The sequence below is a fragment of the Chelonia mydas genome, chromosome 7 (genome assembly GCF_015237465.2).
Source record: "Chelonia mydas isolate rCheMyd1 chromosome 7, rCheMyd1.pri.v2, whole genome shotgun sequence".
Lineage (NCBI taxonomy): Eukaryota > Metazoa > Chordata > Testudines > Cheloniidae > Chelonia > Chelonia mydas.
Window position 1 is genome coordinate 56,776,769 of NC_057853.1, and position 26,071 is coordinate 56,802,839.

General features: G+C 50.8%; 1 protein-coding gene across 1 annotated transcript; it reads right to left on the reverse strand.

Moving 5' to 3' along the window:
* Nucleotides 1-3,244: 3,244 nt before the first annotated feature.
* On the reverse strand, nt 3,245-25,855 carry RBP3 (retinol binding protein 3). The gene is made up of 4 exons (XM_007069136.3): nt 22,752-25,855; nt 15,202-15,392; nt 7,190-7,332; nt 3,245-5,760 (listed from the first exon to the last, which is right to left on the reverse strand). The coding sequence occupies exons 1-4, from the start codon at nt 25,797-25,799 to the stop codon at nt 5,432-5,434; spliced, it is 3,711 nt and encodes a 1,236-aa protein (XP_007069198.2). The 5' UTR covers nt 25,800-25,855; the 3' UTR covers nt 3,245-5,431.
* Nucleotides 25,856-26,071: the final 216 nt, after the last annotated feature.

The window sequence follows — 26,071 nt, forward strand, 5'->3', positions numbered from 1 at the left end:
GTCCTCAGAAGGGGTGGGGGTCAGGGAGACCAGTCCCTGTGCTCTGAGCTGCTGACCCCAGTAACATGCCAGGGCTCCTAGCCCCTTTGGAAGTGGGTGGCACTACGGGAGCCCAAAGATGGAGGTCAGTAGGCTCAGGCAGAGCTCTCTGAACAAGTGCTGGTGGTTGGGGTTGCAGTGGGAGATCTCCGGTGTCTCCATTGGCCCTAGGGGGGCTCTTCAGGCCTGAGGGGTCCCCACTGTCAGCTCACAGCTCCATTTCAGAGCTGTCATATGGCTGCAGTGTGGGAAACTGAGGCACCCCAAATCGGAGGCCACTGGCAAATGTGGCCACAAGTGTCTTGCTCAGGATCCTCCAGCCAGTCAATGGCAGAGCTGGGGATGGAGCCTGCATCTTCTGCCTCCAGCCCAGCGTCCTGTCCACTGCTCCAGGTTGCCATCCATACACAGTCCCTCTTCCTGTCCGGGCCCACAAAACACAGCTCCTGTCACCTGCCCTGTGTGCTCGGGCCAAGGAACCTGGGGCCAGCGTCCCCGAGCAGCGAGAGTCAGATGGACCCAAGAAAAGGGAAACTACCAGGCAGGGAATCTGAAGGATGGGTGAGAGGGGACCCGCTCCCCGCTGGGAGCAGTGGCTCTTCACTGTGACACAGTGATCTCCGCCAGAGCTGCAGGATGCCCCTGCCCTGAGATGCAGGGACTGCAGCATGCGTCCTGTCCTAAGCCCCGGCAGCTGTCGGCGCTGAATGCGGCTACTCTGGCCGACTTGCCTTGCCAGCTGTAATCCTTGGCTGGCGGGCACCAGCTGAGCTGCACAGGCTTCATGGGAGCAATGCTGATTTACACCAGCTGGGGATCTGGCCCATGACCTTCATAGTGCAGGAAGAGAGAAACTTGCAGTGCCCAAGTGAGACAGTGATAGCTGCCCCCCATCCCGGTCCGTCTCCTCTCCTCCCCGCTCTGCCATTTTCCTTGAAACCGTGTGGCCCCTTTCGCTCCCCTTCCTGCTCCCATTCCCTCCTTTCCCCTCAGCCTCTCTCTCCAGCCCTTCACTCCCCTCCCCCTGTCCGTCCACACATTCTGCCTCTGGTTTGCCCTTTGCCTGCCTCTGAGCCCATCTCCTCAGCGTGTTCACTCCCCCACTTGCTTCATCCCTTCCCTCGTCTCTCTCCTTCGCCCTTATTGGCCCCTGAGAATCATAGAAGATTAGGGTAGGAAGAGACCTCAGGAGGTCATCTAGTCCAACCCCCTGCTCAAAGCAGGACCAATCCCCAACTAAATCATCTCAGCCAGGGCTTTGTCAAGCCGGGCCTTAAAAACCTCTGAGGATGGAGATTCCACCACCTCCCTAGGTAACCCATTCCAGTGCTTCACCACCCTCCTAGGGAAATAGTTGTTTCCTAATTTCCAACCTAGACCTCCCCCACTGCAACTTGAGACCATTACTCCTCGTTCTGTCATCTGCCACCACTGAGAACAGCTGAGCTCCATCCTCTTTGGACCCCCCCCTTCAGGTAGTTGAAGGCTGCTATCAAATCCCCCTTCACTCTTCTCTTCTGCAGACTAAACAAGCCCAGTTCCCTTAGCCTCTCCTCATATGTCATGTGCCCCAGCCCCCTAATCATTTTCATTGCCCTCCGCTGGACTCTCTTCCAATTTGTCCACATCCTTTCTGTAGTGAGGGGCCCAAAACTGGACACAATACTCCCGATGTGGCCTCACCAGTGCCGAATAGAGGGGAATAATCACTTCCCTCGATCTGCTGACAATGCTCCTACTAATGCAGCCCAATATGCCGTTAGCCTTCTTGGCAACAAGGGCACACTGTTGACTCATGTCCAGCTTCTCATCCACTGTAATCCCCAGGTCCTTTTCTGCAGAACTGCTGCTTAGCCAGTCGGTCCCCAGCCTGTAGCAGTGCATGGGATTCTTCCGTCCTAAGTGCAGGACTCTGCACTTGTCCTTGTTGAACCTCATGAGATTTCTTTTAGACCAATCCTCCAATTTGTCTAGTTTCAGAGTAACAGCCGTGTTAGTCTGTATTCGCAAAAAGAAAAGGAGGACTTGTGGCACCTTAGAGACTAACCAATTTATTTGAGCATGAGCTTTCGTGAGCTACAGCTCACTTCATCGGATGCATGCTGTGGAAATCGCACAAGACATTTTATACACAGACACCATGAAACAATACCTCCTCCCACCCCACTCTCCTGCTGGTAATAGCTTATCTAAAGTGATCATCAAGTTGGGCCATTTCCAGCACTTGTGGCACTTCCAGCATTTGTGCTGGAAATGGCCCAACTTGATGATCACTTTAGATAAACTATTACCAGCAGGAGAGTGGGGTGGGAGGAGGCATTGTTTCATGGTGTCTGTGTATAAAATGTCTTGTGCGATTTCCACAGCATGCATCCGATGAAGTGAGCTGTAGCTCACGAAAGCTCATGCTCAAATAAATTGGTTAGTCTCTAAGGTGCCACAAGTCCTCCTTTTCTTTTTGCAATTTGTCTAGGTCACTCTGGACCCTGTCCCTACCCTCCAGCATATCTACCTCTCCCCACAGCTTAGTGTCATCTGCAAACTTGCTGAGGGGTGCAATCCATCCCATCATCCAGATCATTAATGAAGATGTTGAACAAAACCAGCCCCAAGACCAACCCCTAGGGTACTCCGTTTTCCATTTCCTGTCTCTCTCTCCCACCTCCCCCATGGTACAAACCCCGCCTGGGGCACGCGCTGCTCAGGATGGGGTTGTGTGCTCTCGGATGTCCATCGCTGTCTGGGAGACAACCCTGCGCGGTGCCTTTGCACCCAGGGCTCCTCTCTACGAGGAACATGGCACTTCCCAGACTAGCCCAGTATCCTGTCTCCAGAACCAGATGCTTCAGAGGAAGGTTCAAGGTCCCTGCAGCAGCCAGTTGTGGGACACCTGCCCCAGGACAAACTTCTTTCTGACTCCCAGCCATTGGAGATTGGATGGGATCTAAACCCTCCATCTTTAGAGTTTACATCAAAGTTTTTTTAGTATTTACCATTATAACGCCTGATGTTACAATTGTTTATAGAAGTGTTCAGTCCTTTTCTGAATCCTGCTATGCTCTTGGCCTCAATGGCATGTTGTGGCAATGAGTTCCACAGGCTTCCCTTTCCAAGTCTTTCCTTTTTCTCTATTTTGAATTTGCCTCCTTTCAGTTTCATTGTTTGTGGATTATGAGATGGGAAACAGGAGCTCCTGGGCTACCTTCTCTTCCCCATGCATTATCTTGAGTATTTTTATCACATCCCCTTTTATTCATCTCTTCTCTCTGGTTAACAGCCTCAGCCTTTTCAATCTCTCTTCGTACAAATGGTTTTCAATGGCCCTCATCTTTCTTGTTGAGAAATTAGGTCATGTTAGAACACGACCTTGGGGCATTGTGTTACTATAGATGATGATGATCATGACTTAGCAGTCAGTGTAGACAGGGACAAGCCATGTTTAACACCCCATCAGCTGGTCCATTTTAAGCCCTGTAGAGGTGAACCATGACTAGCTGACGGGGTGTTAAACACAATTGTACTTGTGTCCATTAAGTGTTAAATCATGATTAACATTGTGTAAGTTAACACAACTCTTCAAGGTCACGTTCTCACATGACCTAACTTTCTAGTGAAGACAAATCCAGTGGGATTCAGCAGAGCTGGCTGAGTTATCCATTGCAAATAGATTAGCTTAGAAAATGCAACTTTTTTGTTTCTTTTCCCAGACTGATCCCATTTTCTGTCATGTGTCTGTCATTTGTAAATCATCACCATGTAGTTCATGGGAACAAATTTTGGTCCACGGGTGTGTTTTGAAGTATTAACTCTATTTGCTGTTAGCGCTGTCACTTAAGTCACATGGCAGAATTTCTGGCCCCTGACTGGATGACTGAAATTTTTAAAACATGAAAATAATTAATAAATAGCCAGTAAGTAACAGCAAATAGGAGCATTCACACTTGATGACCTTTGTTCACATGGAAATATAGACTTGTGTTTCGGAAAACAAAAGAAGCAAAGCTAGCTCATTTAGACTTTAAAGGGGCTTTTACAAAACCTAGTACGGATACAAATATTTTCATGGTGTTTTTTATGAATGCATTGACAACTGTGGGCATTGCCAGATTTAGTGTTTTTAATACTTGTCATTTATATAGTGCTTTGACTAGCTAAGGTCCTGTACAAACTTTTATCCATTTAAACAGCCCCCTGCAGCGTCTAGAAACCCAGCCATGAAAATGAATGGAAAGCGAAGTCTGAGCAGTCTGGTTTCACTGAGTGACGTTGAAAAGGTGAACATCACAGAAATGGTACAAAGTCTATTTGATGGTTAAAACTCTTTCCAGGTCAATCTTTGAATATATTCTTTGTGATTCAGTGTTTAAAACACAGCATTTTTTTCTTTTTAAATCTGCACGCTGAGTTTCAACAAACCCAACGTGTAACCACTACATACTGCAGAAAGGCGACGTTTAACTCAGCTTCTGAAGACCAGTTTCCAAACCTGGGTGCCTACGCTAGCTCATCTACTTCCTTCAGGGCCTTCAAACAGGTATTTAGTGGAGATGGGATTGAGCAACAGAGTTCAGACCCAGATCGCAGTGAGCGGAGGGTATGTATAAATCCCTACACAGGCAGACAAACTACTAGATCAGAGGGTTCCTGAAGTTCAGAGATGTATTGAGTTGATTGGGGCTCATGTCAGTTACCATCCTTGGGTGCTATGGGCTCGCTTGTCCCTTAACTAACTCCGGGCCAAGAGAAGCATGTAACTGCACCATCCCAGGATGAGCCCAGCGAGGGAATTGTGCCTTGGCAAGGTAGGTTCTTCGCCACTTTCCCCCTTGCCCCTGGGCTGGGCACAATCTGCTCTTGGCTTTGACTAGAAGGTGGTTACTTTCTTCCTACCCTGACCTGCTGCTTTAGCTATGCCAGCTGGCACATTGGGGGCAGAGTCACACCACTGCCTTTTCCCTGCCCACTCCCCACCCATCTCTCTGTGAGCTGGGGGAGTGAGTACTAGGAATGCAACTCCAGAAATACAGGGAGGCTGTGCCGGGGCTGATGGAGAAGGGTCCTTCTGGAGCACGTGAACAAGGAGCCAGGCGGGAGATGAACTCAGCTGGGAATTGGGCCCTTGCATCTATTTCTCACTCCTCTTCAGGACACAGGAGGGGGAACATACATGTTATTTTCCAAAGCAGACACGATGGACTTTCTGTCCTCGTCACACACGCACAAACACCACCATAGAGGGGTGCATCACGCCCCCGGTGAGCCTTGGCTGCGATTTTCAAAGGGGCTGAAGGGAGTTAGGAAATCAATGGGATTTGGGCACCTAACCCCCTTAAGCGCCTTTGAAAAGCGCCACCTAGATCCCTCTGGCGGGGAGCTCGCTGCGCCAGCCAGTTTATTGGGAGCTGTGCAGGTGTGCATTGAGCATTTCCTTTGCTTGGATGAGAGCTGTCTCGCTTGGCACCTCCAGGTGCGGAGCCACCCCTGCGCCCTCCCAGGAGGTGCCATCAGCAGAGGTCACGGATCTGGAGGTGGGGATGGTGATGTAGAGGCCAGTATCACCCACATGATATGTCTGAGGGGGGTGACAGCCGCCGCTGGTCACTTCTCCAATGATGAAAGCTCTGCCCAGCCTCCTCATGATATACACAAACTCCTCGGCTGCCCCAGCCGTCATAGCACTGGTGAGGATGATCAAGCCCTTCTGCGAGCCGTACCGCTCACCTGTGAGAGGCAAGAGCAAGTGTCCTTACAAAGTTCCACTTTCAAAAAATTGCCGAGGCACAATTAAAGGTTGACCCTTTCCCGTCCCACCTTGCATTACAGCCCCTGAAAGAATTTTGAAACCCTCACTCACTCCCTAGCTTGAAGGGTATGAATTTGCTTTTTGCCCACAAATGACACATGGTAAGCAAGGCCGGTCAGTTTCACTTGTGGTGCAGAGTCAGTTTCCCTCTCCAGCTCTCCTGCAGTAACAAGACTGCCAGGGTGCTTGAGTTGAAAACGGGGATGTGGGGGAGGGGGGACATGTTTTACATTCACAGGGCTTTCTGTGGAGCTCAAACACAATAAAAAAAAAGGCACAACATTTCCATTGATCAGAGGTTTTGCCAAACCCTTTTATAGAAAATCTGGAATTGGGATCTGAACTGACTTGGCTGTGTCCCTTACATAACCAGATGGGAGCAGTAGATTTTTCTCTTGGTGCCAGATTTTCAAAATAGTTCAGCACACTGAGTGCTGGTTGGGTGCTAAGCTCTAGGTGTTGCAAGGGGAGCTGAGCACTTGGAAATCTGATCCTAAGCTCCTTTAAAAATCCGGTCTTTTTAAAGCTTTTAAAGCTTCTTTAAGTATCTGTCTGTCATAGGTGCCCATGGTGTTATAGTTAATGATTAGGCGAGAGCCCAGGCTGTGGCATGGCTCAAATTCATTAAGTGTAAAGAAAAAGCAGAGAACATGCAAATTGGTCGGGAACGGTCGCCAAACCCAGTGATGATGGAACCTGGCGATGTTCTGAACAAAAAGCTCTCGGCAGTGCTTGTAGCTGCTTCACGTGGACCGTACAGACATTCTAGACGTCAGCGTGACCCACGCACAGAGTGAAAATCCTGGGAGCTTATTAGATAGCCAGCTCTGAGCGATAAGCAAGGGGGCCGCCTCATGCTCGAAGCTTCTCTTAGAGAATTCATTTTAAAAACAACCCGTGCCACCAGCAAACGAACACCTCCCAGAAGATATCCCCAGTCATCACAGCGGATACGTAGGGCCGGATCCAACTCCCTCTGAAGTCAATGGGATTCTGTCCGTTCTCGGGGTTTGCAGCATGCTCAAACAGTCACCAATTCACGCTGCTCCAGAGCGCTCACCATGTCTAATTATGGCCGACAGTGCAGCACCTTGCACCGGCACTGTCTGCAATTTCCCCCCTTAACATGAAGATCAGTATTCAGGGAGCTCAGACCTTTGGAGTATATCATTTTCCTCTGCTCATTGCTTTTCCATTCTCCGTACAGGCTTGGCCATTAGTGGTAGGGGAACGTTGTCTCTGATGGATTGCTAGGAAACCAGCATTCCATGGGTGTGGGAAATAGGTCGAGAGTACCTGTCGTCACCTGAAAGGAAAAGCTCTCACAAAGAGCAATTGATAACTCACCTGCGAGCTGCGGCTGGGTCCAGATCTCACTTATCGTGTCATTGGGTCGGTTGTAGACTTTGTCCAGGAGAACTGGGTGCCCTTCATCGAAGAAATAGGAGCACAGGGCTGCTATGGAGGAAGTGGGGCCTCCAATATTGTACCTTTTTAAAAGCAAACAAAAAAAAAACCCCTCATCAGAAGCATGTAAGGACATAACTGAAAACTTGTGGCAAATAGTACAACTGCCCTGCCCTGCCCATTTCCCTCCCACAAGCGTCTGCTTTGTAGTGCCTTGTCACTGGCTGGCTGGCCCTTTAAGCTACCCCCAAGCTGAGCCTGATCTGGTGGCTTAATTACCATTAGTGAGGCAGCTGTGACCGGGTCAAGGCTGACTACAAAGAGAGCGAGAACCCAGTCAGTAGAAGGAGAGCCAGGACAGAAGAGGCAGGGTGTTTCCCCTCTCTGGGAAGGGCATGGTGAAGATAAGCTGAAGAGGGTTGCAGGGATGGACCTAGTCCCTCTGGTGGGCCCTGGCAAAGGCAGTGGGGCAGTCCTGGGTTCCAGGGGAGGACCATGGAGCTGAGAAGACCCAGGGAAAAGGTGGAGAGGGCTGCGAGCCAGAAGAGAGACTGTGTGAACCACAGGTTGCGGGGAAGCAGTGTAAGGGGCTAGGAGGTAGGATGTGGCCCATGGAAGCAGCAGCATATCTGAAGGAGCAGACCTAGCTTGGTTAGCACCAAGGGCAGAAGGTGGGTCTGAGTTCCTCCACCAGGATTTTTGTACCTGGAATGGGGCTGAGGACAGCGCTCAGGACAGGTGTTTGGAGGAGTAGCTCCAGAGGGTGAAAGGGTCTTTTGTTGGGATGTTTGGACTCTCTGTTGCCCCAGAAGGAGCTGGACTACAGGTGACTGAGCCAGAGGGCTAAGCTGTGGACAGAAACGCTCAAAGAGGTGAGCAACAGGTGTGCTAGAGGTGAGGACCCCTGCAGTACCTTGACCTGATGGCAGGGGGTGCTGTGGCAGCAAATGCAACTGCTTGCACACCTCCAGTAATATGGCCTAGACGTCATGGCTTCCATTTACATAGTGCATTCTGCCCCGCAGTTTTTGCACCCCTAACGTTGCAGAACTGTGCTGGCCCTTGAGAATCTGAAAGGGAACCTGACCAGAAACAAGAAGTGAAAGTCATTAGGTTTATTTTCCTGGGTCACCCCCCGGCCCCAAAATGCACAAAGTAAACAAGCAGCGTCAATGGGGACATGACATTCTTATAGTTCTCTGGGTTTATTAACCTAAGGCTCTTACTAGCAGAAGCAAAGGCCTTTAAAAATGAGCCAATCCGTTCAAACTTGGCTGTGTAAATCTAGACGCTGGATTCCATTTTTAGGCACCAGAATAAGGGGCCTGATTTTCAGCCCCTGCCCGACCCACGAAAGCCAATCGGAGCTGTGAGTGTTCAGCACCACATCGAATCAGCCGGCGTATTTGGGTATCTAAATATTCATGCAGGTGCCTAACTGAGGGCATGCAAGGCTGAGAATTTTGGCCCACGATTTTTAAACTAAGCGTCTCCCTTTTAATTCTACATCAGCAGCTCAAGATATAAGTCATAGATGTGTCACCCCAGATGGAGCTCCTGCCGCAAAGACACACCATTCCTTTTAAACACGTCCCCATTAATGACACCAGCCATTTCTCTCCTGTAAATAAATGCCATATGTGCTGTGGTGTAAAGCGCCCCCGAGTGGGCAGTCCGGAGCATCTCTAATCTGTATATCTGACAGCATGCACAGCAGACGTATACACACATTAATGTAATATGCTACAGAGATGTCACAAGAGGCTGCTACAAGTATTTCCCCTTTGCCCTGCATCCCAGGGCCGATTTCAACATGCTGGTGTAGAGGAGGAGAATGAGTTAATTTATTTTCCCCTTTCAATCAGAACACTGTCTGGTGCACTGTATTGGAAATGTTTAGCCCTTGCTCCCCAGCTAGTGAGGGCAAGGTGTTCCCGGGCTGTAATTTAACATCCGGGGGAAGGCACAGACCTTGTAGTAGGGTCTGGCGGTAACTGATATTTAGTGCAATCCAGCCAAACCCCAAGGCAAAAAATGGCTCTCCAGCCCAGGGAGGGGTTAGTAGAATCCAGGGGGGTGACTCCGTCATAGACAGGGAAATCAGCCCAGCTTCCTACGCAATGTGGGAACGGCCACAGTGGACTCATGCTGGAGTCAGTGATAGCCAAATCAGCCTGAGACACGGTTCTCCTGCGTGCTAGTGGACAGAGCACTAGACTGGGGTTCAGAGGAGACCTGCGTTCTAGTTCTGGCTCTGCCACTGGCCTGCTGGGTGACCCTGGGCAAGTCACTTTCTGTCACTCTGTGCCTCAGTTTTCCCATCTGTAACATGGGGATAATGATTCCGATCTCCTTTGTAACGCATGTGGAGATCTAAGGATGAAAAATGCTGGGGAAGAGTAGAGCGAGGCTCTGCTGCCAGTACATCCCAGGGATCCAGCTGTACCTGTCACAGCCCAAGCTGCTGCAGTTGTCACTGTAATGAGGGGTGTGCAGAGTGCTGGAAGGTTCTGAATGGGGTGCAGGAGGCAATGCCATGGTTAATGGATGTGAACGGATAAGCCCGGACCCTTAGCTTGCCACTAGCCATGCACCATGAACACCATTGAACCACACTGGGCTCCAGTCACGGTCCCTTTCCTGCAGGACTGTCATTACGAGCTCACTGCCAGCTGGGGGCAGGAGATGAGCTCCCCCTCTCTCCCCCCACAATGAAATGAGAAAGGGCTTGGAAGGGGAATCATGGGCCAAATTCTGCTCTCTGTTACAACGGTGTAAATTGAGAATAACTCTGCTGACTCCGATGCAGGTACTCCAGATTTACACGAGTGTAACAGAGAGCAGAATTTTGCTCTATATCAGGCTAGGCTGGGCTGGACTGAGGAACTCACACTAAAGAGCATCGTGGCTGCAGCAAGGGATATTGGTAATTCAGCACATGCCATTTTCCTCGTCAGTAGGTGTACAGCAGTCCTGAGCGCAGAGCCATACTACTAGAGGTGCTGGCCAGGGTGAGGCTGGGCGGGTCAGACCACTTCTGACAGCATGAAATGTTGGAACCGAGATGTTTCAGTTTTGCTGAAGACTGTCAGGCTGGGGAGCGAGGGAATCTCTCACACTCTCTAGGGTGGTGGGTAGGGTGCTGCCCTGGGGGTATAGGAAACCCAGATTCAAGTATCTCTCTGTTGGAATCAGCATGATCTGGGAATGAAAAATTGTGCCCTGCATCAGGCAGAGCTGGGATTTGAACCTGGACTTCCCCATGTGCCGATGCCTGACTGCCCACGCTGAGGCATTTAGACCCAGCTCTGCTTTAATGCAGACAGGTTTGGTTTTGTTCCAGTATGGAACCCAGACAAAGTTGAAGCCTCAAAACGTGCTGTCAGCGAGAACTGGTGTCCTCTGATCCCTTTGCAGGAAGGGTGAGTGATGGGGTGTCTACCCCACACAAGCCCTGAGCGGGTTAATGTGGACCAGGATGGGCCAGTTAACCTTAGACACTGCACCTGGAAGGGAATCAGGGATTGCTAAGCATTAATGACAGGTGAAGCCCAGCTGGGGTGGGAGCAGGGCTAGGAGTGTAAAGCCAGGAAGTGAGAGCAGGGAGGAGGTCTGCAGTCACTCCCTAGAGGAGGAGTACTTGTGGCACCTTAGAGACTAACCAATTTATTTAAGCATAAGCTTTCGTGAGCTACAGCTCACTTCATCGGATGCTTATGCTCAAATAAACTGGTTAGTCTCTAAGGTGCCACAAGTACTCCTTTTCTTTTTGTGAATACAGACTAACACGGCTGTTACTCTGAAACTCCCTAGAGGGAAAGAGATCTGGCCAGGAACAAGGAGAAGCTCCAGGGGGAGAGTAAGTGCTGGTCTTGCCCTGGACTGGGGAACTTGACAAGCAGCTGAGAGGGGTGAAGTAGCCAGGGGGAGCAGAGGAATCTCTGGTGGTAAAGCCAGAGATAGGCCAGGAGAGAGAAGAATGGGGTAGGAAGGAGCCCAGGAACACAGCTACTGCAACAGAGATTGAGCAGATCTGGATTGCTAGTCATAGGGCTGGAACCCGGAGTAGCGGGTGGGCCTGGGTTCCCCTACCAGCCACTGGGAAAGTGGCACAGGACCTGGCAATATGGAACAAAAGACCACCGGAGACAGCTTGTCTGGTGTGACTTTGTTACCCCACAAGTGGGGGGGACACTAGAGTGACCTGGCCAGAGGGCCGAGTCATGAAGAGAGAGCACCCTGAGTCACACAGAGCGAGAGAAGGGCCGCAGCATGAGCAACTGACAGGAGGGGGTGAGAGCTAATCCCACACCTAGCCTCACGGAGGTGCACCAGCAGTGAGTGGAACCTCTTCACTAACATCCCTGGTTCCAGTCTATCTCAAGCAATTACGTTCTGCCTGCCTAAACTCCCCCTACAATTGCAGGAGAATCTTCTTCACTTCCTGTCTTAAACTGCCCCGTAGCATTGCTGAGTGTTGTTAAACAGTTACAAGCTTTCCCCCCACAGGCAGTGCCCCTTTCAGAGAGAGGGGAAGTGATCCTTGAAACCAGCTTGTAAAGCCCTTTGGTGTAGGAACGCCTCTTTGTAAATTAAAGTGATTATTTTTCATATGCCATTAATCCAAGACCACTTTAATTCAGCCAAAGATCCCTGGCCGTTTCCCTTCCGATCTTTGACTATCTGAATCATTGAGGTCACTTTCTTCGGGTAGGGAGGATGACAAACGTTTCTCACCAGGATGCTATTAAGGAGAGTCCCCAGAATGCAAATCTAGAGCAGCTGGCTGGGGAAGAAAGAGACAAAGCTTCAAAGCCATCCTGAAGCCAGGCAGTGAGATGACAGAGCAGCTGCCTGCCCTGCAGTGCGGATTTCACATGGTGTTGAGTTGATTGAGTCTACAGGACATGGAAGGAGCAGAAAATGTCAAATGCCTCCTGTCTGTGAAAATCCGTGTGTGGGGGGGGGACGCTGCAAATTTTCTAGCCCACTGTTGAGAGCTCTGGGATGATGAGTGTTTTGACAAGACAATAATAATAATACAGCAGCACTAACTGTCTATACGCAGTGGTGGTGTAGCCGTGTCAGTCCAGGATATCCGAGAGACAAGGCGGAGGAGGTGATAGCTTTCATTGGGCCAGCCTGTGGTGGTGAGAGAGACAAGCTTTTGAGCTACTCAGCTCTCTCACCAACAGAGGTTGGTGCAATAAAAGATATCACCTTCCCCGCCTTGTGTGTCTAACTGTACATGTGTCCTGCTTCTAGGAATATGAGCTGCGGTGGAAAATCCAGCCTGGATGGTCCAATGGTTTGAGCGCTAGTCTACGACTTTCAAGACCTGGGTGCAAGTCCCTGCTTGACCGCAGACTTCCTGTATGATGGGAGGCAAGTCACTTAGGTCCCAATCAAAAGGAGTGAGGCCTTTGAGGATCTGGGCCTTAGTCTCTCCGTGCCTCAGTTCCTTGTCTGCACTATGGTGACAACAGCTCTGCGTTGCGGGGATAAATCCATTAAAGATGGTGAGGGGCTCAGATAGCACAGGGATGGGGGCCAGACCTAGATAACAATGTGATTGCCAGTCCCCAGCATTCACAAATCAGACATTGGGCCCCTCAAAGAAACGCGAGATTGGCTGAAAAGTTACAAGATTTTAAAACTATAATAAACATTGGGTCCTTTGTACTGGATTCTGTGCCCTGACGTGTGCTTGTGTCTCCTTTTCCAGCTTCTCGCTGCGCCCACGAGGGCTAGAAATCTACTTTTTAAAAAATGAAAGCGGAGATGATTCTCATAGAACCACCAGACTCCAGAGGCTGAGGCTTTAAGCAAAATGCCGAACACGGCGAGACTCCTGACTGTAATTGATGTGTGCATTTCTTGAGAGTTTGAAACCGTTTCTGACACTGGGTTTATTTTTTAGGTAAATATTTGCCACTTGTGTTGGGGCCTCATATACGGTAGCTCTGGGCTGAGGCAAGAAAACCACCGAGGGGAGTGCTGTGTAAAAGTGAACTATTTGCACCTCTGTAGATGGTTGCTAAGACAAAGAGCAGCAGCAACTCACCCTTAAGAACATGTACCATTTTTCATACATTGGGCGGCTCAGTAAAGTTGTTGTTTAAAGTTAGGCATGTGATTAAGTGCCTTGCTGCAACCGGGCTCCGGAGGGCTAATGGGAGGTGGGTGGGCCACCTCCGTACTCCTCACTCTTGGACCAATCTGCACTGATCCCCTGGTGTAACTTAGTGCAGCCCATAGTAGTATCTATTGTTCTACTAGTGAATCGCTTGACCATCACCTATAATAAAATATATCATTAACCAACACATGCAGGTAAACAAAGGCATATACAGTCAGTGCTTGTATAGGGATCAGAGATGGAAAACAGCTGGGAGGTCCCAGCGCTGTGTCAGTTCAGGGTTGTTTCCTATGGCAGTGCTTTTCAAACTTTTTTTCTGGGGATCCAGTTGAAGATAATTGTTGATGCCTGCAATCCAAGGGAGCTGGGGATGAGGGGTTTGGGGGTGTGGGAAGGGCTGAGGGCTGGGGCAGAGGGTTGGGATGCAGGGGTGAGGGCTGTGGGGTGGGGCTGGGAATGAGAGGTTCAGGGTGTGGGAGGGGGCTCTGATCTGGAGCAGGGGGTTGGGGTGCAGGAGGGGGTCAGGGCTGGGGGTGCAGGCTCTGGGGTGGCGCCGAAGATGAGGGGTTTGGGATGCAAGAGGGCCTCCGGCTTTGGGGGGCTCAGGGCTGGGGCAGGGGGTTGGGGTGTGGGAGGGGGTCAGGGCTCTGGGCTGGGGGTGCGGGCTCTGGGGTGGGGTCTGGGATGAGGGAGTTGGGGTGCAGGAGGGGGCTCCAGGTTTGGGGGGGAAGGGGGCTCAGGGCTGGGTCAGGGATTGGGGCACGGATTTACCTCTGGTGGCTCCCGGTCAGCGGCGGCGCTGGGGTACAGAGGCAGGCTTCCCGCCTGTCCTGGCACCGCGGACCACGCTGCGCCTGACGTGGCCAGCAGCAGGTCCGGCTCCTAGGCGGAAGCGTGCAAACGGCTCTGTGCGGCTCTCGCCCGCAGGCACCACCCCTCTCCAGCTCTCAGTGGGAGTGCAGAGCCGGTGCTCGGGGCAATGGCAGCACGCAGAGCCCCATGGCCCTACTGCCTAGAAGCCGGACCAGCTGCTGGCCGCTTCCGGGGCGCAGCGCGGTGTCGGAGCACGTAGGCACTAGCCTGCCTTAGCTGGGCAGCACTGCCAACGGGACTATTAACATCCTGATTGGCGGTGCTGACCAGAGCAACCAGTGCCTGACATGCCGTGACCCAGTACTGGGTCGCGACCCGAACTTTGAAAAACGCTGTCCTATGGTATATTTCCTAGTTTTCCGATCTAGTTTTCAATGTCCCAAGTGATGGAACAATTTCCCTTGAGACATCATTCCATATGCTAATAGATCTCACTGTTAGGAAATTTTCCTTGGATATTCACCCTGAATTTTCCTTTTCTTCATTTCATCCCCAGTATTAGCTGACATGGCATGACAGTGAACCACATAAATCTAGTTCTGAAGAAAATTCAGACTGGAACTAAGGTGTACATTTTTAACAAGGAGAGTAATTAACCATTGGAACAGTGTAGCAAGAGTCGTGGTGGATTCTCCATCACTGGCAATTTTTAAATCCAGATCTGATGTGTTTTTAAAAGCTCTGCTCTACGAAATAGTTTGGGGAAATTCTCTGGCCTGTGTTACACAGGAGATCGGACTAGATGATCACAATGGTCCGATGAAGTGAGCTGTAGCTCACGAAAGCTTATGCTCAAATAAATTTGTTAGTCTTGAAGATGCCACAAGTACTCCTTTTCTTTTTACAATGGTCCTATGTAGCCTTGGAATCTGTGAGTTCACTGTTTCAAATAAAATGATACTTAAACAGAATATGTGGTGAATTTCTGTCCAGAATTTACCTCATGTCTATGATTAATGCATCTGTGTGAACGATCTTCTTCCACACATGCTCCACCAGCAGCTCAGACACCTGGGTTAGAAGATCGCAGTCTCCAAACATATCGAATCTCAGGTAGCCAATGTTGTTTTCAAATACGTTGGTGCGGAAAGAAAATTTAATCAGATCTTCAAATACTTCTGGGGAAGGGATCTGAAAGAGTTGCAAAAAAAAAAAAATCATTATCTGGCACTGCACTCTTGGCATAAGATTGGAGAGGAATCACATGTGTCAGGTTTAGCCCATGCTGGGTATATGTTAGGAATCTTATGTTAAAAATGTCATGTGGTGGGCATGTGTTAGGAATGTCATGTAGGAGACTTGTTTTAAGAGGCTGATATGTTGGCCATGTGTCAGGAATGTCATGTGGTGGCCATGTGTCAGGAGTATCATGTGGTGGCCATGTACTACGATTCCTATACGTGGTACATGTGTCAGGAATATCATGTGGTGCCCTTGTGCTAAGATGCTTCTATGTGGGACATATGTCTGGAATCTCACATGCAGGGCAGTGATTAACTTTATTTTGTTCATCTGGATGTTCCAGGGCAAACGTAGAAAACAAATAATGAAAGACAAGGTGTAGCCAACGAGTAGAAGAACTGTGTCCGTGGGTGAGGTCTGCTTGGGCCTAATTTTAGAGCACTCCTCGGCACGCTCGCAGCACAACTAGGTGGCAATGGCTGGCAGGAGCGGGGCATGCAGATGCCAGCACAACAACCCCACAGGCAGGAGGAGGTCAGCTGATCTGAGTCGGGTCCAACAGGATCCAGTTGTTCTCCCACCCGGCATAGCCCAGACTCGACACTTGTTGTAGGGTCCTGTCGGGTTCGGGGGCAGGGCTCTACTCCCTGTAACCCCGTCTATAGTGGGGCCACAGCCTGCTCCTCCAGTCAGACTTCAGTGCTTTGCCTGCACGCCTCTGAGAATGGAACAACGTCCTTGGTCCCTAGATGCACATCCCAGCTCTGCCACAGTGTCCATGTGACCTTGGGCAAATCCCTTATTCCCCCTATTAAACGTCCCCACCCTACCGGAGAGCTGAGAGGCTCCCTTTATAAATGCTGATGGGACACTGAGCTATGGCAGTGATAAGAAAAGCCTGCCCAGACTGAATGCAGCCCAACAGTTTAAGGTAAATGTACATTATTGATCGTGGTTTTGCCTCTGCAAGTACAAATGCCCCCTTCCCAGCAGTATATCTCCACCTGCATCACAAAGGAGTATCATTATTCCCATGTTAAAACTGGGATACAGGGAGGGGAAGTAACTCACCCAAGGTAAAAAGAAAAGGAGTACTTGTGGCACCTTAGAGACTAACCAATTTATTTGAGCATGAGCTTTCGTGAGCTACAGCTCACTTCATCTGATGCATCCGAGGAAGTGAGCTGTAGCTCACGAAAGCTCATGCTCAAATAAATTGGTTAGTCTCTAAGGTGCCACAAGTACTCCTTTTCTTTTTGCGAATACAGACTAACATGGCTGTTACTCTGAAACCTGTCACCCAAGGTAGGAAATGAACCAGGTCTCCTGAGTGCTAGCCCATTAGGCAGTGCTACTTGGAGGCCCAGGGCTTTTCTTCCTTTTTGCTCCTGAAGCTATTTGCTGCCACCATCCCACTGCCTTTTGCAAAGCCAAAACTTTGACTGTTGATCCCGAGTCCCTGCTGGTACCAGCTACTGACCTAAATGCAAGAGCTGCCTAGTGGATTCCCTTTCTGCCCCTCTTTCTCTCTGTGCCCTCTGGAAAACAACCCCGCTGTCTGGGCTGCAGACATATCAGTTCAACGCTGCTGACCTTGTCACTCATGCCTGTGACAGCCATGCAACTTGATTTTCCCAGGGTTTAAAGAAAAAAGCCAGCATTCATTGCATTTTTCTGATGCTGCTTTGGTCTGGTGCAGAAATACTGAACCCCTGCTTGCAATGGAGAGGTCAGAAAAAACCCCATCTACAGATGTGTTTCTTCTCAGTAAGAATTACCCTACAAATAAGACTTCATCCGTAAGCACAGATCCCTGGAATATACCTTCACAATGTTCTGGCCCCATTAGAGAGTAAGGGGGACCTCTGGGCCAGCCCACCCTGTTCCATGACATGGCCCCTTTAAGGACTAGGTGTTTGAGGGAGGAGAGGACCAGCTAGTGAATGGGACCAGGTGGTAATTAGAGAGGTATCACCTGACCAGGATCAAAACCTAGCTGTTAGTTGACTTGCTGGAAGGGAAACTCTATGAAGTGGGGCTGGAATGTGACTGCTGGGGAAGCTGGCTTGAGCTATATCACAGCCCTGGGAAAGGAGGCTGTGGAATCCCTTAGCTGGGGGGAAGGGCTAGAGGAAACTGGATATTTCGAGACTCTGTAAATTGGATGCTAGGTAGGGGAATGTTACTGTGAGTACTTTGGACTGCAAACAAGTTATCTGGGAGAAGTAAGAGTGAGCTGAGAGTGGGGCCTTGCTCTATATCAGGGATGACCCACTGCCCCTAAGCATGTTGGTTAAAAATAAGCTCTGTATTTGTTCACACTTATGTGGTTTATGATCTAGCTTCTTACCCGCTCATTGAACATGCTTGTAACCAATCAGTGCCCATTTCGGCGCGCCACACTTGTTAGAAGTGTCACCAGCTCTCCTGACTTTATTGTTAGTCTTGTGTTTAATTGGTGTTTGCCTTAAAGCCCCAGCTCCTGGAGTCATGTGAACAGGAGAGTATCTCCACCTGGCCTTGATGGTTGCAGTGAAAAGCTGGAAAATATGGGTATCCCAATGGCTCAAAAGCTGGAAGGCAAATAAAAAGCTTTTTTTCTTTCCTTTCTTTCTAAATCTCATGATTTGGAGTGGCCTGATGCGTGCTTTGTTTTTTAAACATGGGTGGTTGACAGTAGTGAGTTATTTCCTCTTACACAATTGGAAATTCATGACAGCATGGTTAAATTAAAAGGGTTGAATTGTTACATATAAGCTCTCTGGGCCTTAATAAGAAGAACACTGCAAGCAGTGGGGATTAGAATGGAGATTTTTCCCGTGCCAACAGACCAGGCCCATGCCACCTGAGTGACAGAAGAATTGCTGTTAACTAACAGGATAGGGTCTGTGGGCCCTGTGCTGTAAACACTGAGCACACAATAGTAATGCTACGCGAATGAGATGGTGTGGCTTGATGCAGGATTAAGATGTCAGCCTGGCCTTCAAAGAGTAGGTGTTAATTCCTGGCTCTGCCACTGATCATCTCTATGGCCTTGGGCATATCACTTCCTTGTTCCCTGCCTCAGTTTCCTCTCCCACTCTTTTCTTGTCTTTGGGGCAGGGAATGTCTCTTACTATGTGTTTGTGCAGCACCTAGCACAATGGGCCTCTGATCTCAGAGCCTCTAGGTGCTTCTGTACTATAAACAAACAGCATTGCCAGTTCCAGGTATCCAAAAATGATGGGCCATACGGCCTTGAAATCCTGATGGCTTAAAAATCATCAGATTTTAAAAAAATACATTTTGGGTTCTTTTTCTCTTGCATGTGGTTTTTAAACCATGAGAATTACATTCAGGTCATGTCTTCTCTGCAACCAGCAAGGCTAGAAACTTATTTCTTTTTAAAATGAGAACTGAGGTTCTCATGTCATCACAGCACTCTACCAGCCAGAGCGTCAAGAAAAACACACAACTGGGCTGTTCTAATTCCACCCAGCAGGGAGCAGTGGTGCACAAACACACTAGCCGGCCCACTGCTACAGAGCTATTTGAACAGGTGTCCTGTAAATTAATATTCTGGCTGGAGTTAGTTTGCAACATTTTTATTTCCAGACAGATACAGTGGCATATTATCATAGAAAGGAAAGCTTGCAAGTACACTGTAGGCAGCCAAATTTAGGATTTCATTCAAAATCAGTTTTACAAAACCCAAAAATGAACAGGCACTTTTAAACAGACTGTGTGTGGTGTTTTTACTTTTTTAAAAAATGGCTCTGGCTGCGTTGTTGTGAATCCTACATGTAACTGCATTGTGCTAGTGTGTGAGGATCAGAGAGAGGCAAAAGCAAGGGACATAGAATCACAGAAGATTAGGGTTGGAAGAGAGCTCTGGAGATCTGGGTCAATGCGTTGCCGTGGTCCAGCCCAAGCGAAATGTGAAAAGGAAATAAACAGCAAAGAGTCCATTAGATTTGTATAGGAGCCAGATTCTAAGATGGTGTAAACTGGCACAGTTCCATTGACTTTAATGGGGTTACACTTGTATACATCAGATGAGAACTGGGCCCACAGTTAAATTCTTTCATCTGCTGGTAATACAATAGGTACTGATTTTTTTACCCCTGTCCTGACACTGTCCCTTTAAGCAAAGTGCTATGCCTTTATTCATTAGTGTAGCCAAGCAAAAAGACATAAGCTTCCCTTCCCCACTCGCACTGAACTGTCCATAAACCCCCTCGTTTCTCCCCAAATACTGACAATACCCCAGAAAGCACCCCTGGGGTTAGAGACTGTGCATATGTAATATTTACCTAGGAAAGGGAAGATTTGAGATGCAAGGACAGTTGCTGTTTAAAATGAATCCTGCTTACTAGAGATGTGCAGTGAGGAGGCTACTAGGGGCCCTATTCTCAGCTGGAGACTCAGAAAATTAAACCCCAAATGTAGGGGGTTAGTGGGAGCTTGGAGGCAAGGGCCCCATCTGTGACCCTTGTCATCTGAACTTAGTGCATCACGTGTGAAAAAATTGGGCAGCATGTCCTTTCTGCCCCAGCCCCATGCAACTTACAGGGCCTGGGTGTTCATTCACATGGACGTCTCAGTACGCAAAGGGAAAAGTCCTTGGAGACTTTGTGGTTTGGGGGTGGGGGAGAGAGACGAGAGAATCAGCCCAGAGGATAAGCCTGGGGAGTTGGAGCCGGGGTTGCTGAGCAGGCATCTGTGAGCATATGGAACCCTGCTTCACAGCAAAAGTGTGGGCTATGTTCTGAACAGCAAACGCCTACATAATGCTAGCCCCTGGGAAACCTGACTGGGGCAACTAGCATTTCTGCACCAGGGAACTCCAGCTAGCACTGACCTTGCCGCTGTCACAGAGGAGATCTCTTCACTCGCTAAATGCTGGTTTAGCAGCTATTTCAATGGGGTGGCCACACCAGGGCTACATGCATGTCACCTGCATCCTTCCCCTTCTTCCGCCCGCACACCATCACTTTCTTCTGCTTTATTATCAGGGTCAAGCTAAAGCAAACCCCACTTTTGAGGGACTGGCTGGCTCTGAAGGTTGGTGCCTTTCGTGTTAGGAAGGATGTAGGCAGTAAGCTGGAGGGGTTATTATGGCAGTGAATGAAGATGCCCTGGGAAAGATTCATCTACTACAGTCTGCCACTTGGGAATGCGAGCTTCAACGTGACCTTGAGGTATGTGCTCTCTGGACAGTGGCACTGGGGTTCTCAGGAAAAATGCATATACAGCACCCCCTTGTGGCAGCTAGAGCAAGGCAGAGGCCAATGTCCGTCCCGCAAAGAGGGTCAAGAGGGGAGCGGGGGCCGCATCTGAGTTGTGGGGCGATGGTGCTACTCTGGGCTGAGCCCGCTCACTGCTGGCACTTGGCCAGCTGCTGTAGTTGGCTATGGAAAGAGAGAAGAGGCTACATTGCTGGCGCGTCGTGGGCCCTCTTGCTGCCCCAGTGCTCCGCACAGTAGTGTCCCCAGCCTCTGCTGCTCTCTCTCTGTCACCAGGTTGAGGCTTTCACCTCCACCTCTTAGTCCACTCCTGCTCTCGGCTCTGGAAACTCCCCAAGCCCAGCCTCCCCTTATCCAGCCCTTATCCCTCTCCTGGTTCGTACTCTACCATGAGAGAGTCTGCTCCCAGACTGCTCCCCACCCGTTGCTGACTGTCACACCTTCCCTGCTCCTGAGATATGCGTTCCCTCTTGGAGGCTACCGACCCTTTCCATTCTCCCCCTCTACTGTTACGGATGAGCCATCCTACCTCTTCCAATGCCTGCCCTGGACAAGCAGGACTGAACAGAAGCATTACTGAGTGTGGGATCCCACTGGCTTCACGGGGCTGGAATTTCACCTATGAGGTGCTAAGTTAGATTTTTATCCTATGAATCTGCTTCCAACAATCAGCGTTCACCAGGCAATAACAGACACTCATAAATAACTATTACATGCAGGGGTAGGGGGATTGACTTGCTAGATGGCGCTTTTACGGACCTGACAGCAGATCATCAGTAAGGTGTAGCCCATATTTTAGCAAGTAGCTCCCACAAAAGTTCCCCATTAGCCTGGGATATGCCCCATGCCCCAGTACCACTGGGAGGTGGGTGAGCAATGGAACGGAGAATCCATTGATTAGTTTCCCCATTTTTAGCACAAATTCTTTCTCACAGCCAAGGACAGGGGCAGCACCTCTGGGCAAACAAACCTAAAACAAGTGCGCTTCCCTGGAAATGCTCAATCGTGATCCCCAGGCACAGAGGCTGAGAGCATGGCACAGGGTCACCCCCCAGGATAAATTGTACAAGCCAAAGACCTCACAGGGAGAAGCTCAGGGATCTCTTTCCTCAGGAAGATGCCTGACCATGTGGTCCGCTCCAAAAGCAAAATAAGGCGCTCTTCCAAAGGCAACATTAAGAGCCCTAGGGGTAAGTTGTCTGGGTCAGGGATGCTACAGCAGTAACCAAGGAGGGGCTGAGTCCATCTGTGATGGAATTTTAACAAGTGACTCCTGGGAGCTCCCTCCAGCACATCAAAGAAAAGGGTTTGTTGGGGCACTCCACGGGTATGAGCAGCTCAGCTGAGAACGACGCAGAAGCACTGCCAGGCAAACCGCACAGCGGGGGCAAAAGTGGATTATTAAAAATCAAATTCTCTTTGAGGTCATCTAGCGTCTATCCAGCCACGTTTTCAAGGCAAAGCACGGCCAAGCTCTCTAATGTTGATTAGGAGACCCATTAGGAGAGGATGGTCAATATAAGGGAGTTCCCTACAATCCTGGGAGTCACAGAAAATGAGATGGTGGGTGAGGTTATCTTATACGTGCAGAAGGGTAGATTACAAAATGCATGCACATGTCTCTTGTTAAAGACCCCTAGAGCAACCACTTCGTCTCAGATCGAAAAATCGATGCCATCAGGCTTGGTCATGCAAGTAATGTACTTACTGAGGCCAACATAATACAACATGGCAAAACTAGAGCATCTGAGAAGAAGTCAGAAGTCACCTGGTATGAGACATCTTCCATGTAATCAGTGGTACGCTCCCTACCCCCCACCCCCAGCAACCCCTCCATGTTCACTGGTCATGGGAGAGCTCAGCTCAGCAGCCCCAGAGCAGTGGCCATACAAGGTCCCCCTACAAAGCCCTGCGTGCCCTATACCCATTTGGGCCTTCGCCTCTGTGCTGGAACCTGGGAAACCTGGGAGGTTTAGAAATATGGGCCAGGAATGTAGCTGGGGTCCTTAATTCGCTGCACACAGTCCTAGAACCCACGTGACAGATGGTAGCGAGTCCCTAGCTGAGCGTGTGAGAGACTCACCTGCATTGGCACGATCCCCGGAATGTGGCCCTTGGAGGGCTCTGGGATGTGGGCTATTTTCAGGTGCGCATCTCCAGACAGGGCTTGCAGGTCAGCTGCCACCTTCTTGGCCAGCTCCTCTTCAGAGTTAACCATCTTGTAAGTGTCCTTGGGGGCAAGGGCAGTAAGCTTGGTCGCCATGTCGGCCCCCATGTCTGCAAAGGCATAGTTGTCCGCCACCAGCTTCCCCACTGTCTGCAGCATGCCAGGCACCTTGGCGCGCAAGGCGGCAATCTGCTGGGCTGCAGCCATGGCTTCGCTCGCCTGGATGGTGATGTGCGGCTCCACCCCCGACACGCTCCACACTTTGCCGGTGAGGGGGCTGAGCACCACCTGGCTGGGGATGGAGGCATACAGGGAGCTGTTGCCAACCCGGTAGATGCCCCCCGAGAGCGAGCCGCCCATGGTGGGCTCACCAATGACCGTGGCCCGGTGCAGATCCTTCATGGAGCGGGCAAAGGCTTCGGCCGCTGAGCCACTCATGTGGCTGGTCAAGATATAGATGTCCTTCAGGGAGCCGTACCTCTGGCCAGTGACCTGGGAGACGGTCCACACCTCAATGCTGTGGGAGGTGCTGCGGTCAAAGATGGTGTAGAGGTGCTGCTGGGGCTCGGGCTCAAAGAAGTAGGAGCAGAAGATAGGCACGGCGGTGGAGTAGCCGCCCATGTTGTATCTCATGTCGATGATCATCGCATCAGTGCCCACCAATTTGTCCCATACCAGGCGCACTAGCTGCGGCCCGATGGCCTTCACTGTCTCTGCCTCGGCCATCATGTCGAAGCGCAGGTAGCCTAGGTTGCCTGGCAACACGTCAACCTTGAAGAGGGCATCGATGATGTAGGCCAGCTCCTCTGGAGTGGGGATCTTGTTGGGGGACTGTTCCTCGGCGGTGGGCTCCACGTGGCTGTGGAAGACGTGCAGACGGTGGTCCCCTGAGGCCTCCTGCAGGTCGTTGGTGAGCTGGGAGGCCAATGTCTCCAAGTCCACAGCTGAGCGGTAACTACCTTGGGCCTGCTTGGTGTTTAACATGACACTGGCCTTCCCAGCTACCTCTGGGATGGCATAGTGAGCCTCCAACAGCTGTCCAGTGCTTTCCACAAGTGCTCCCATGACCTGGTGGAAAGCCAGCACCTCCCTGGCTTTCTCGAGCGCCTCGTCAGCCAGCACAATGGCATCCGGCACCACGCCGCCACCGAGCCAGCAGTCTCCATGGTTGTCGACAAAGGTGATGACGGGCACGGTGATGCTGAGGCCCTGGGTGATGTCCTCCTCTGGCTGCAGCAGAGGGAAGGTGCGGGTGTGTGAGAGGCTGCCCGCTGTGATCTCGCCGATCAGAGTGGCGCGGCCCAGGGACTGCATGAGGTAGGCGAATTCCTCAGCGGCAGTGGCCGTGCGGTGGCTGGTGAGCAGGTAGATGCCACGCTGGGCCCCATAGGGCTGGCCCAGTAGCCCAGTCCAGCTGTTGTGCTCCTGTGTGTGGTTGGTGCGCCTGTCATAGGTAGTGAAGAGGTGGACAGGGCCGGTGGTGGGGTCCTGGAAGTAGGAGAGCAGCAGGGGCACGGCGCCTGAGGATGGGCCCCCAGGGTTGTAGCGCAGATCCACAATCAGGTTCTCGGTGGCCTGGAGGGGCTCCCACACCTTGTGCACAATGTAGGGGCCCAGCTTAGCCAGCACGGAGGCATCAGCGAACTCATCAAAGCGCATGTAGCCCACTTTGCCTGGCAGCACTGACACCTGGAACACGGTGTCCACCAGGGCCCGCTGCAACTCCTCATTGTCGGGCAGGTCAGCAGCCACCGGGGTCTCCTCCTCCATGGGTGAGGTAGCAGCCTCACCTGGCATGGTGACCCGGAGCAGGAGGCGTGGGTCCTCGGACACAGCCTGCAGTTCGGCATTGAGCTTGGTGGCCAGGTCCTCGGCAGACTGGACGGAGGAGTAGTCGAAGGCAGAGAGGTGTTGCAGCAGTGCGGGCACCCGCTCTGCTAGGGTGTAATAGTCCTGTAGTATGCCCATGAGGCGGCTGATCATGCCAGGCACTGCCCTGCGTACTGACAGGATGGCCAGTGCCTTCTCCAGGGCCTGTTCCATCTGGCTGGCTACACATGGCGGCACCCCAGTGACCTCCCAGCTCTGCCCACCCCCGCTCAGAGGGCTCACAGACCGCGATACGGGCACTGTCATGTAGAAATGGGAGGCACCGATCCGCAGCTTCTGGATGTCCAGTGAGCCCCCAGCTGTCCTCTCCCCCACGATGATGGCTCTGTGCATGTGCTTGAGGATGTAAGCCACATCTTCGGCCACCCCAGTGGTATGCCGGCTGATCAGCACTACAACATCTTTGTCCTTGCCATACCTCTCACCCAGCACCTGGGGCAGGGTCCATATCTCCGTGGTGGTGTTGGAGGGCCGGTTGTACACCGTGTCCACGTGCAGCACCTTGCCAGCTTCGTATAGGTAGGAGATGATGAAAGGGATGCCAGAGACCTGCCCCCCAGTGTTGTAGCGCAGGTCTAGCACCAGGGCAGAGGTCCCCATCAAAGTCTTCCACACCTTGTCCACCAGGAAAGCCCCAATCTTCTGCACAACATCTTGGCCAATGATGTGATCAATCCTCAGATAGCCCACGTTTCCCCCCAGCTGCTCGTACTTGACCACATGCTGGATAAGATCCAGGAGCTGCTCCTGAGTGAAGGAAGCCTCATCTTCTTGCTTTGGAGCCACAGGAGCCAACGGCTCATAGGAGATCACCAGTCTTGGGTCGTTCAAGGCACCTTGTACACCAGCCGTCAAGACATTGGCCAACAATTTGGGATCTGAGATGTCCAGGATCTCCCCACTCTTGATGGCCTGTTCGATAGCATCTTGCATCCCCACCAGGTTTTCAGGGAAGCAGTAATTATCCAGAAGGACCTTGGCCATGTCCAGCACCAGATTTGGCTGGAAGATTTCCTCAGTACATACGTTGCAGAAAACCAGAGCTGATAACAACCAGAGAGGTCCCCCAATCATTTTGAATCATTAGAGGGAGGAAAATAAATTGCACCTTGATAAGAAACCAGAGACGCTTGTAGATCTAGACGCGTTTAGCTCTCCACTGACCCTCTCTGTCTGTGAATCAGCACTGAAAGCCCAGTGTTAAATCTGGGAGTACCGACTCGATAAGTCTTTTATCTGCATTAAACCTCTAATCTCATTAAACTGGAGTGCATCAGCCAAAGTGCATGAATAGATGAAGTTCAGCATCATGCCACTTTCCAAACCTCTTATGAAACAGTAATGAA